General features: G+C 49.5%; 2 protein-coding genes across 2 annotated transcripts; both read left to right on the top strand.

The window, feature by feature from the left end:
* Positions 1-602: 602 nt before the first annotated feature.
* Positions 603-3,849, top strand: LOC112898338 (E3 ubiquitin-protein ligase UPL5-like). The gene is made up of 3 exons (XM_025966675.1): positions 603-2,199; positions 2,809-3,401; positions 3,586-3,849. Exons 1-3 carry the CDS (start codon positions 603-605, stop codon positions 3,847-3,849), a joined length of 2,454 nt encoding a protein of 817 aa, XP_025822460.1.
* A 1,749-nt stretch (positions 3,850-5,598) lies between these two features.
* LOC112898337 (E3 ubiquitin-protein ligase UPL5-like) lies at positions 5,599-9,654 on the top strand. Its single transcript, XM_025966674.1, has 3 exons — positions 5,599-7,126; positions 8,657-9,249; positions 9,391-9,654. The coding sequence occupies exons 1-3, from the start codon at positions 5,599-5,601 to the stop codon at positions 9,652-9,654; spliced, it is 2,385 nt and encodes a 794-aa protein (XP_025822459.1).
* Positions 9,655-12,966: the final 3,312 nt, after the last annotated feature.

Here is a 12,966-nt window from a genome sequence, read left to right as displayed (position 1 = left end):
TAAAACACCTTTCAAAAGTATTAATACAGTCATATTGATGGTAAATGCGTGAATGAAGCCTAACCGTGGAGGGAACATTGTGTAGAGTGACAGTATGTATCTGCAAGAAGCGAAGATGATACAAGCAAAAAAAGACGAGATAGTTCTACTTGCTGGTCGTCTTTGCCTGGAGCTACGTCAGGCGTCGAGAACCTGATTTCTCTCGATCGAGCTGTGCTGTTGATGATACAGTAATAGTATACATACCCTTTTATTTTTGTTTCTTATAATCGGGAAGGCTATACTTGACTCGACTCGGTTGTTTTATTCCCAGTTCCCACACGTTATTTTTTTTCCTTAATTAATCTTCTCGTTCTTCCCCGCCGGCAATGGTTGACATAGATACCTACGAGCTTTTCAGGTTAGGTTTCGGGGTTTCACAGTTTTCCTTCTACTGCTCGAACTTCCTCGTTCTTCTCCGGCAATAAGTACGTATGAGGTCAATGAGATCAGTCGGAGTCCAAATACTATTGCACCTCTGTTCCAACCACTAAATCCCCAATTAGGTCGCCTGGACTTCCAACGGAGTCTCCGTTGCCCCCACAGCTTGACCACGCAGTCGCATGGCTCCGCCAGCCGCCGCCGCTTCGGAGCGTGACTCCTCGTCCGGCACCGTCCAGCTCCTGCTGCGCAACATCGACTCCACCACCACCGTGATCCGGGTGCGGCGAGAGGACACCTTGGAGTCGGTCCTGATCGGCTGCCTTGGGAAGGGCGCCGCCCGCGGGGGCGAGCTGCCCGTCTCGTACGCCGGCCGGGACCTCCCGCGCGGGTCGACGGTCGGCGAGCTCGGGGTCCCGCGCGACGCCACGATCCATGTCTCCTCCCGGCTCCGCTCCACCCCGTACGCCGACGCGTGGAGCCTCGCGTCGGAGATCGCGGCGTCGGCCAGGTTCCCCGTGGCGAGGAGTGGCCAGCCGGCGGTGGTCGCGCCGCCCGTCGACCTTGACAACCTCGTCGGGAGCTTCCTGGACTTAGCCCACGCCGCCAACAGGAAAGAAGCTCCTAGCTCCCGGGGGGCGGCGGTCGCCGCCCACCTCGACATCTTCCTCCGAAGCGGCGCCCCCGTCGTGCTCGTCCAGCAGTACCTCTACGCCGACGAGCCACCGCGTCACGCCGAAGCGGAGCGCGCCATCCGACGCTTCGTGTCTCCCCATCGCACTGTCAGAGGGTGGACGGCGCCGGTGCTCCTGGAGTTCTGCCGATCCATCGCCGCCGCCTGTGGGCGTCAGGTCGACGGCAACCCGCTCTACACTGACTTGCGAGGCACGCTCGCGGCGGTGCTCTCCGACCCCGACTGGACCCCGGCGCGCTGGCTTGACCTGCCGCAAGAGCGGGTGGCCGAGCAAGTGGGCCGGTTTGCCGGGGAGGTGGCGAGAGCTGTGACGGAAGAAATCGCTAGGGCGTACTGCCGCTCTACGGCGGGTCCATGGAACTTGGCCGCGGTCGAATTCAAGATCTTCTGGTCGGTGCTGCGCAAGCTGGACGCCGACGCGCCGCTTCTCCAGTGCAGGACGGCCATGTTCGAGACGCTCGCGTCCCTGCTGAGGAGCGTCGACGAGTGCATGGCCAGATTCGATAAGAGCCTGCCGCGGCCGCCGTGGGGCGAGCACGCCGCGTCGCCGAGCGCGCCGCCCAACTGGACGACCTCGCTGCGCACCGTCTGGGCCGTTCTGGCCGAGCTGGACGCGTGGTCGCAGTCGCATCAGGATGCGTTCTGGGTCCTCCGCCGCGCCCTGCGAGCCACGCTGGCGGAGCACCCAGCGGCGGTCACGGCGCTTGTGCTGAGCGCCGGGAGAGAGATGAGGCGGAACAGCAGCAGCTGGATCGCCAGGCATAGGGACCTCCTCCCGTTCGAGGCACGGAGGCACCTGGCCATGAGAATGCTGCCGGAACTCGTCGCCGGCGTCCACGCACCACCGCCGTACGAGATGCTCATTGATCGGTCGCGGTTGCTGCCCGACTCATTCGGGTACATTGCTCATGCGACGCCCCAGGAGCTTGGCGCCGGCCTGTCCGTGGCGTTCAAGCACGAGCAAGCCACTGGCCCCGGCATGCTGAGGGAGTGGTTCTGCTTGGTGTCCCAGGCGCTATTCAACCGGCACCTTGTTCTCTTCTCAGCGTGCCCGCATGACAGGAGAAGGTTCTTCATCAATCCCAGTGAGTTCGCTTCTCCTAGCCCTCTGATAGAATTGCATATCGTTTTCATTCTACAATAACGACCATGTTCCTTTAGTATATAGTGGCTGTGCTGGTCAAAATACTTCCAATACTGCACCCATTCAAAATGGCTCAACTTTGAAGCTTGAACATACCAACATGAATTTAGTAAGTTGGCCCCATAGAATGCGGGAATCAAACTTTTTCACTGTGAAAAACTCATGAGTGATAAGTAAGGACCAATTCACAAAAAAGTTTAAACTGATTACAAAAGGTAAACAACATACTTTGGTATGCTACTAGCTAGCAATCTTCATAGTATTCATATCCATGAACTTTAGGAACATGGTGCATTTCTTCGAAAAGGTAATATCTTTTTCATTTTGAACTGAATCTTTCTGTTAAGCTGGTTTATTTTCTAGGCCAAGCAGATTCAATTTCCTAATATTTAGTTATTTTAGCTACTTCTTTTCACTGAATACTTTTAGCTTTCTCACTCAATTTAGTTTACTTCTTTTGACCGGTTTGAAGTTTCCCAATCTCATCAATGTTATACTATGTCCAGGATGGCACCTTTCTAACATTTCTCATTTTTTATCCATATTGCAGCATCTGCTGTGGATCCGCTGCACCTGGAGTACTTCGAGATTGCTGGACGGATGATTGCATTAGCTCTGATGCATAAAATACATGTGGGTGTTTTCTTCGACCGGACATTGTTCTTGCGACTAACTGGGAGATCTATTACATTGGATGACATTGTGGACGCAGATCCATCCCTCCACAAGAGCTGCAAACAAATCCTAGAGATGGATCAGAGTCTTGTGGATTCAAACGTGTTGGGGCTAACATTTGTTCGAGAAGTTGAGGTGTTAGGGTCTAGAACGATCCGTGAGCTCATCCCAAGTGGGAAGGATATTGTTGTGACTAGTCAGAACAGAGACAACTACATCAGTCTGCTCATTCAAGATAGGTTCATCAACAGCACCAGACGTCAACTGAGTTATTTCATTATAGGATTTTCGAGTTTCTTCGACAGAGGGGAACTCGGGGCAAAGTTCTTCGAGAGTTTGGATGCTACAGATTTTGATCGGATGTTGGGCGGCGGCTGCAACGACACCATAGATGTGAAAGAATGGAGAGCCTATACTGACTACCGTGGATACAAAGAAAAGGATCGCCAAATCAAATGGTTCTGGGAGGTATGTCCAGCTCTTCAACTCATGTCTTGATGATCAATGTAGGTAGATGTTTTTGCCTGTTTTCATATAGTGATTCGATCAAATTTAACACATTTATCCAATGCATTAATTATTGTAGACAGAACAATATCTAGGGCATATTTTCATGAATAGATTTAAAATGAAATCTCTTGCTCCATGACAGGCCGTTGAAAACATGACGGTTGAACAGCAAAGGATGCTGCTCTTCTTCTGGACCTCGGTGAAGTATCTGCCGTCAGATGGTTTCTCGGGGCTGGGTTGCAGGCTGTTCATATACAGGGCCTCCAGCTCCCGCGACCATCTCCCCACCTCGCAGACCTGCTTCTACCACCTCAACCTCCCAGCTTACACTTCGTCCCGCATGATGCAAAGCCGGCTGCGTATGATCGTCCAGGAACATATGAGCAGCGGCTTCGGTGTATCGTAGGCTTTGCTGCTCTTTGATTCAATCTGAAGTGGTGACGTGGCAAGCATGTATGGTCCTTCGCAGCCGCAGTAATCTTGTATATGCTAATATCCGACAGATCGTAGACTCGTAGTAGCTATATAGAAGAGTCTGACCGGGCGTCTAGCTGCAATCAACCTCAAGAACAGAACACTGGATCATCTCAGGATTTATGATCTAAATCTTCAAAATCGATCTGTGAAATTTTGATCCTGACTCGTAAAGAGATAATCTAGGAAATATCAAGATTTCACCTTCAATATCACAGATCTGTGAAATCCCTATGGAAAGGCACAAACTTGGGGGAAATCACAAATTTGAAGTGGTCGTGGGGATTTTGATAAATATGCACACACAATTGAAACATGCTCTGAATAAATGCACTCAAACAATTTCAGCAACAATATAATCATTGGTCACATAGACTTTAACCATGCCACATACAAATATGATTCCTTAATTTTTTTTCAAGAATATTATAAAAAGATATGTAGCTCATATGACCCAATTGACCGAATATAGTACAAGGAAAATGTGGATGCACTGTGTTTTTCTCTGCTTGGTTAATTGTCATGAAAATGAAAGATAAAACCCAAAAGAAAAGGCATAACTTATGCAAAGGACAAATGAATTTATATCAATAGAGTTGTCGATCACCCTCTTTCACTCAAGCAAAATTTCACTTAAACCCTTATAGGATTTAACAACTGCCAAAATTATCTCTTGTCCAATGCTATATAGCCGCATTAGAAACTCTCTTTTATCATCCAGCAACCTATTTTCTGCGATGTTTCTGCAAAGTTATTTCCTCTTTTTCATACAATCCTTTTGTGGAAACATATATTTAGCAAAGCCATAACCAGCAAATTCATACAATAAAGATTAGTCGTTTCTGTTTTCAAGCTTCTAGTTTGACCATTAAATAGAAGGGCTATTACAGGATCGTTCCACCTGAAATAACCTGCATTTGATTCAATTAAAAGAAGTGTGCATGTTCCTAATAGCCAAATGATTGATTAAATAAATAAGATTGAGACTGAGAGAGCTAAACATATGCGCCCAACAAACCAAACTATATCTTTTTTCCACAGAGATACAAGCTCTCACAATCCAACGGTAAGAAAGGAATGTAACCCCTGATTAGAAAGGAGAAATTAAAAGGATTTCAACCCAAGCAGCTTGTAATCGAGTCATTTAGCAACAAGTTATTCTCTAGTGCCTAGTATTTTTTCGTATCATAACGGTGTATCTTAAAGATGGAACCGAGTATACTCCAACTCATAGTATCCCGGAAAAATACAAAAATCTAAGAAAAGACCAAAGAAAAATTTATTGAAAATTTAAAATTAGCTTGTCGTGGTTACCTTTAAAATGTTAGGTGACCGCGTGATGTTTGCAAGATCCAATTCACCGGATGTCAGTTTCAAGTAATTTACGGATAATTAGTAAGTACGCCATTCCCAGACCACCAAGTAAAGCTGGTGGTTTCTCGGTTATGACCAGCTAAAACGAAACTTCCACCGGAGAAAACTGAGCTGCCATCCATGAATGAATACCTTGGTTTAATAGATTATTTTTGGTGTAGAGCATCATAGATACAATTTATCTTATCACGCGAAAATTGGTCCCCAAATAAGGTATTAAAGGTCCTTGGGCTTCAATTGGAATTGCAATTGCCCCTCACTTCCTCCTGCTGCTCCACTCCCAAGTCCCGACTGACCACGCAATCCCATGGCTCAGTCCGCCGCCGCCGCTTCGGGGCCGGACTCCTCGTCCGTCGCCGTCCAGCTCCTGGTCCGCAACATCGACTCCCGCACCACCGTGATGCGGGCGCAGAGGGGCGACACCTTGGAGTCGGTCCTCGACCGCCTTGGGGAGGGCGTAGCCCGCAGTGGCGAGCTGCGCGTCGTGCACGCCGGTCGGGAGCTCCCGCACGGGGCGACCATCGGCGAGCTCGGCCTCCCGTGGGACGCCACGCTCCATGTGTCCGCCCGGCTCCTCTCCACCCGGCACGTGGACGCGTGGGACCTCGCGTGCAAGATCGCCGGTGCGGCCAGGCTCGCCGCGGCTGGTCAGAAAGTCTTCGTCGCGTCCCTGGAGATGCTCGTTAGGAGGTTTCTGGATTTCGACCGAGCCGCCAAGGTATACCGTGGCTCCTCCGGCTCCTCGTGGGATGTCGACGACCACCTGGACGTCTTCCTCCGCAGCGGCGCCCCTGTCTCGCTTGTCCAGCTCTACCTCTCGGAGCAGGAAGAGGCGTGCCGCGGCGAAGCCGCCCGCGCCATCCGGTGCTTCCAGTCTGCCGTCGAGACGTGGACGGAGCCGGTGCTCCTGGAGTTCTGCTGGTCCTTCGCCGCCGGTGCGCGTCTGAGCGACCCGCTCTACACTGCCTCGCGGAGCATGCTTGCGACGGTGCTCTCCGACCCCACGCCGGAGCGCTGGCGTGACGTGCCGCGACAGCGGGTAGCCGAGCAGCTGACTCGGCTTGCTGGGGAGGTGGCGAACGCTGTTATTCAAGAGATCGCTGCCCCGACGGCGGCGGCGGCGGCGTGTAACTTGGCCGAGTTCAAGGTCTTCTGGCCCGTGCTGCGCGAGCAGGTCCTCGAGCTTGGCGCCGACACGCCGCGTCGGCCGTGGAGGAGGGCGCTGACGCAGACGCTGTTGTCCCTGCTGAGGAGCGTCAACGATTGCATGGCCAGGTTCGAGATGAGCTTGCCGCCGGGGGGCAAGCACGCCTCGCCGTCGAGCGCGCTGCCCAAGTGGACGGCCTCGCTGCACGGCGTCTGGGCCGTCCTGGCCGAGCTGGACGCGTGGCCGGATCTCCGCCAGGCGATGCGGACCACGCTGGCGGCGCACGCGACGGCGGTCACCGCGCTCGTGCTGAGCGCCGGGAGGGAGTTATGCTGGGACATCCGCTGGATCACCAGGCACAGGGATCTCCTCGAGTCCGAGGCACGGAGGCACCTGGCCATGGCAACGCTGCCGGACCCGGAGCTCGTCGCCGGCATCGACGCGCCGCCGCACGAGATGCTCATCGATCGCGCGAGGCTGCTGTCGGACTCATTCGCGTACATTGCTCTTGCGACGCCTGGGGCTCTGATTAGCGCTGCTCTGGTAGTGGCGTTCAAGCACGAGCAGGCCACCGGGCCTGGTGTGCTGAGAGAGTGGTTCTGCTTGGTGTGCCAGGGGCTGTTCAACCCTCGACTTGTTCTCTTCTCACCGTGTCCGCGTGACAGGCGAAGGTTCTTCGTGAATCCAAGTGAGTTTGCTTCTCGTCGCCATCTGATAAAGTTTCGTTACTGTGTTCTACTAGTATACTAGTCGTTCAGAAATTTGCCCTTTTTTACTTCGATTCGGGTTAGCCAAAACTTGGTCAGGTAACATATAGTAGGCATATTCTTATGCTCAGGATGCATTGGTAAAATCGTAAGAACATGATCAGTAAGTTTGTTTGTGCTGGTCGAATTCATCCAATGCTGCAATCATGCGTCGAATATGAAGCTTGACCACGTTAAGATGATTTTTTTTACTGTGTCCATTTAGAATGTTGGAATTGAACTTTTTACTATGTGACTCGTGATTTAGACACCGGGACAATTCACCAAGAAAATTAAACCGGTGATGAAAGGTGAACAACATTCTTTAATGCTAATGACCTTCAGTCTATTTCTGAACAACATATACTTTCTATCTTATATTACTATTACTAATTGGTGAGCTTCTACGTGAAGCCAACTAGGATCCTAGGTGAACACTCTAAAAATATAGAGAAATTTTAGAAATTCTCATAAAAATTAGAAATATCCAGTCATTAATCTGACAACTCTAATCATAATAGTCATTGGATCTATTATTTTTCTAATAAATTACCCACATCTGCCATTAGTCTAAAAATAGATTAAAATAACCTCCTAAGCATGTATCTAAATTACCCACCTCTATCATTATAAAAAAAATCTAAAATAACCCCTAATCTTCATGTAAATCACCCACCTATGCCATTATAAAAATAATGCAAATAACCCCCTAAATTTGCATATAAATTATTCAATTATATTATTATTAAAGTTAAAGTAACCCCTAATCTGAATCTAAATTATATGATTATAAAAAATATATTAAATGCACCAATATAAAATTCTAAATTACTATTTTTGTCAATATTAATATATTGTTTATATAAAAATATTACTCTCTGTCACCATGTATTTATGTATGATGGAAGAGATCAATACCAATTCACAAACAAATGATTCAATTAAATATATATCAAACACACATAGATGCAAAACGAAATCTATTGCAGCTAGATAATGATAAATATGTATTTTAGAGTATGTATTAGAATATTTAATAGATGAAAGAGGACGTGAGATAGATAATTATAATTATTAGCTATAAGCTTTATTTTTATATTAATTCTAATTAGACCGTGCGGAGCACGGATTGATACGCTAGTTTTGAACTAATTTTTCTTTTATGCAAGTTTCTTTTCTAGGCCAAGATTAAATTCCTTTTATTCATTTATTTTCGCTACTTTTTCATTAGTCACTACTTACTTTTAGCTGTTTAACTCTGTCTTCGTTTTTTTAGACCCAGATTTATTTCTGTTTTCATTTTCCTCCGTGTTGCCTTTGGCCCCGGCCAGAAGCTCAAACAAACAGCATCTTTGTGTTACTGATCTTTGCAATCATACCTAACCTTCCCAAGTCCCAATAATGTTTTAGCCTTTTCGGTCACTTCTATACCTTTCTAACCTTTTGTATTTCCATCCGTATTGATATTGCAGCATCTGTTGTGGATCCATTGCACCTGCAGTACTTCAAATTCTCAGGACGGATGATTGCATTAGCCCTTATGCATAACATACATGTGGGAGTTTTATTTGACCGGACATTGTTCTTGCAATTAGCTGGGAGACCTATTACACTGGATGACATTGTAGACGCAGACCCAACCTTGCATGCTAGCTTCAAGCAAATCCTTGAAATGGATCCAAGTCTTGTGGATTCGGATGTGCTGGGTCTACGGTTCGTTCGAGAGGTTGATGTGTTCGGGTCGAGATCGGCGACCGAACTCTTACCAGGAGGGAAGGATACTCCTGTTACTAGTGAGAATCGACATGAGTTCATTGATCTGCTGATTCGAGATACCTTCGTGAACAGCACCAGATACCAACTTGGCTACTTCGCTGAAGGATTCAGTAGCATGCTTGGTGAAACGACAGTATTTCAGACAGCGTTCTTCCAGAGTCTGGATGTTGAAGATTTTGACGAGATGCTTGGCGGCAGCAAGGGCAGTATAGATGTGAAACAATGGAGAGCTCATACTCACTACCGTGGATACGGAGAAGATGATCTCCAGATCACCTGGTTCTGGAAGGTATGTCCAACACTCCAACTCTTTGACTGAATTTTGATCGAATGTAACATACGTTTATCCAATGTATTCTTGGAGCCGGCAATATTCAGTGATGTATACTTCAATGCAAACTTTTGAAAAGAAAATCTTTGCACATGGCAGGCTGTGGAGAGCATGACGGTCGAGCAGCAAAGGAGGCTGCTCTTCTTCTGGACCTCGGTGAAGTATCTGCCGTCAGATGGTTTCGTGGGGCTCGGTTTCAGGATGTTCTTATCCAGGGCCTCCAGCTCCTGCGACCACCTCCCCACCTCGCAGACCTGCTTCTACCACCTCAACCTCCCGGCTTACACTTCGCCCAGCATGATGCAGAACCGGCTGCAGATGATCGTCCAGGAACATGTGAGCAGCGGCTTCGGCACATCGTAGCTTCCAATTTCTGCTATCTGATTCAGTGTTAAGTGCTGTACCTGGACAACTTAGTCGTCCCCATTCGCACCGTTTCTTGTATGCACTGATGTTGGATGCTGGAACTGAGATCAGAGTAGCGGTGTGTTCTTACTTCTTAGGCTGTTCTTGACTTCAAGAGACTTGGAGCCTCTGGCCCCAGAAAAATTTCAGTCCAGGTTTTTTAGAGCTAAATGATTCTAGAATTGTTCTAAGAGATGACAAGTCTGGTTGATTGGCACCAAAATTGCGGTGCGATGATATACAATTCTAGAACCTGCATTCGATTCAGTTCTTGTAACACCCTAATGTAAATATCAAAATTCTTAATGAATTTATTCTGGCTTAAATAAAGTTTCTAAGTTTTTTCTTGATTTATCTTGCATTTAAAGTAATTTTATAACACCAGAAAATAAAATTTATTGTAAGGTCGACATGTTTTTGCATTCATGCTGGAGCATTATTTTTCTTATGTTGAGTTTATAGGGTTTGAATTAGAATTTATTTGAATTCAAATAGAATTGTTTGAATAGTTTAAGTGTGGGAAAAGAAAAGAAAAAGAAGAGGAAAAGAAAGCAGCAAAAGCTCTTGGGCCGACCCTTTCCCCGTGGCCCATCTCTCCCCCTCTCTTCCTTCTCTCAGCCGGCCCGGCCCAGCTCTTCCCTTCCCCCTCCTTTCCCCGCATGGGCTGCACCGAGGCCCAGCTCCCTCAGCCCCTCAGCGCAGCCCAGCCCGATCGCGCCCCCTTCCCTCTCTCCCGCTGACTGGCTGTCCCCACCTGCCAGTTCCTCCTTCCTTCCCTCTCCCCTTTCTTCCCCGGCGCGCAACGCCTCCCCGAAATCCCCAGCGAGCTTCTCTTCCCCGGGCCCGCACGCCAATGTGACCCCGCCGCCCTACAAAAGAGGCCCTGTATCACCCCGTGCCCTAACCCTAGCCGCAACCCCACCAGAAATACCCCAGTGCCGCCACCCCCTTTGCTCCGCCGCGTCGCCCTCTCTGCCTCGCCGTCGAGCCGCCGCTCCGGCGTGCCACAGACCACGAAGACCCCTGTGCTCGCTTCACCTCGCCACCTGGAGGCTTCCCGAGCCCAGCAATTGTGCCCCGAGCCTCTGCATCATCAGGAATTTGCGAAGGAGCCACCGCCGGTGAGCTGTGCCGCAGCCTCAATTTCCTCATCACCGGTCGGTCTCAGGCTGCCTTAACCCCCTGGTTACCTCCGCAGGGACTTCCCAGACCGATCCACGCGACCAAGGGACCCCGAGCCCCTCTGCTGCAGCCTGTCCGTGAGCGCCGCCATCCTTCCTCCGCCCGGCCATCGTCGACGTGTACCCTGCACGGCAGCTCCGGCCACCACAAGCCCCTGGTGAGCATCACACTCCCTCCCCGAAGCTTATGCGCTAGCTGTCGTAGCCTAGGACCCGCCCTAGCCCCTGGAACGCCGCTCGCCGGCGATGTCCTCCGCCCCGAGCCGTGGATCGCGAAGCCCGAGCCCCTCTAGGCCCAGTTGTAGCCCTAGGTCGATCCCCTAAGCCGTGGTGATGCTTCCTGGCTTGAAGTCGTGAAGGTTGGATCACCGGAGCGACAGGAACGTCGAGCTCTGGCGAGCCCCGAGCCGCGCCGCCGCGGAATCCGTCGCCGGAGTCACAACGCCGCCAGCCCGCGCCCTTTTGAACCCCAGCCACCCGATCTGCAACCAACGACGGAGATTAGATCGCGCACGCTTTGATCTGAGCCGTGAGATCAAGATCCAAGGGATCCAAATCGCGCGTACCGGTTCGGGATAGGAGTGAGCCAGAGCCGTCCGATCCCAGATGGATGATCCAGATTCGAAGCAGTAAAGTAGAGACCCGAACCGTTAGATCCAGATCCGACGGCCATGGTGCGCGCGTACCCCTTCGCGGGTGAGATCTAATCCGGGCCGTTGGGATTAGATCTGACGATCCAGAATAAAAGATACCGCTTCAGCCTAGTTTTCTTGCTAAAGAACCCCTGCCCTTTTGAGAAATCAACCCGCAGTACACCCTTAGTTCAAAACTATTTGCGGATAAGTCCTGTTTTTATCATTTTTGCCCCTGAGCTTCCTGGAATTAGTGCCCGACGTCCTAGCTTGAGTTTTAGCAGGTTAGCCCCTGTGTCTATAGTTTAATTACGTTTAGGCCCCTGGTTTTTGCGTGGAACCCCTTAGAACTTCCTGTTTTCTTGCAGAAAGGTCCCTGGACCTTGTTTTAGCCCTAGATTTCGCGTCTTAACTCCGTTTTACGTGATTTTCGCGCTCACGCGATCGTTGTAACATGTAGAACAGTTTTATCATAGTTTTGTGTACTGTTTTGATGTAATATTGTACTGTTTCTTATCTTTTGTCCTTGTTTGCATGTGTGTGCATGTGTGAACCATGCTTGATGATTACGATCGTGAGTAGACGTCGAGCCTCCGGAGCAGTACCAGGAGCCGCCATCTTCTGAGCAGTTTGAGCAGCAGCCAGGAGAGTTCGAGGAAGGCAAGTATAACATGAACCTCCTATCACTTTTTAATACAATTTCATACTGCATTTTAATTCTGTATGCCTATAAGGACTTCGTAGCCACCTTATCCTTCACATTTATACCTTGGGTTGTATTTTGGTTAGTTGTGCTAGGTGCTGCGCTCTTACACATGTTGGTCCTTTTTAATTAATCTGGCTAATGGTCTTATGCAACTTAATTCTGAGAGTGGCCCTCTGTGCTGTGTGCTTGAGTGGCTCACGTCTTCTTAAAAGATATTTTTGTTAGAAACATGGTTTAGAGGGCCAGCACGGTGCTTAGTGCTTGGTTGGCCACTCTCCATCCATAAGGACCGGTTCATAGAGCGACAATCTAGGACAACCGCGCAACCACAAGACTGGAATGGGACGGTTTTGACTTACTAATTAGGTCGTGTTGGTTCGGGAGTAACTTACCTGCGTGGGCAAGAGGGGTGGTAGGCTTCAATGGTCCCTGCTCCTCCGGCTTGGTCTGTGCTGTGTGCTTGTACCCCCGGAGGTGGGCCCCATCGTTGCTGATCCAGAAACCTTAGCGGTTACACCTTACCAACGTGATCCTTTGTAACGGTCTCGTAGTGTGCTTGCTAGCCATCTCACCTAAGGAAGTGTGATGAACAACTAGCGTAGCTCACGACTTGTGGGTAAAGATGTGCAACCTCTCGAAAGCGTAAAACTGGTATACTAGCCGTGCTCACGGTCATGAGCGGCCCGGATCCTCCATCTGATTAGTGTGGTTTACCCTTTTGGTGGTTTGGCTTGGTTTTCAGTAGTCTCAT

This window comes from Panicum hallii, chromosome 6, assembly GCF_002211085.1.
Source record: "Panicum hallii strain FIL2 chromosome 6, PHallii_v3.1, whole genome shotgun sequence".
NCBI classification, from domain to species: Eukaryota; Viridiplantae; Streptophyta; class Magnoliopsida; order Poales; family Poaceae; genus Panicum; species Panicum hallii.
This window is presented reverse-complemented; position numbering and strand designations above follow the sequence as displayed.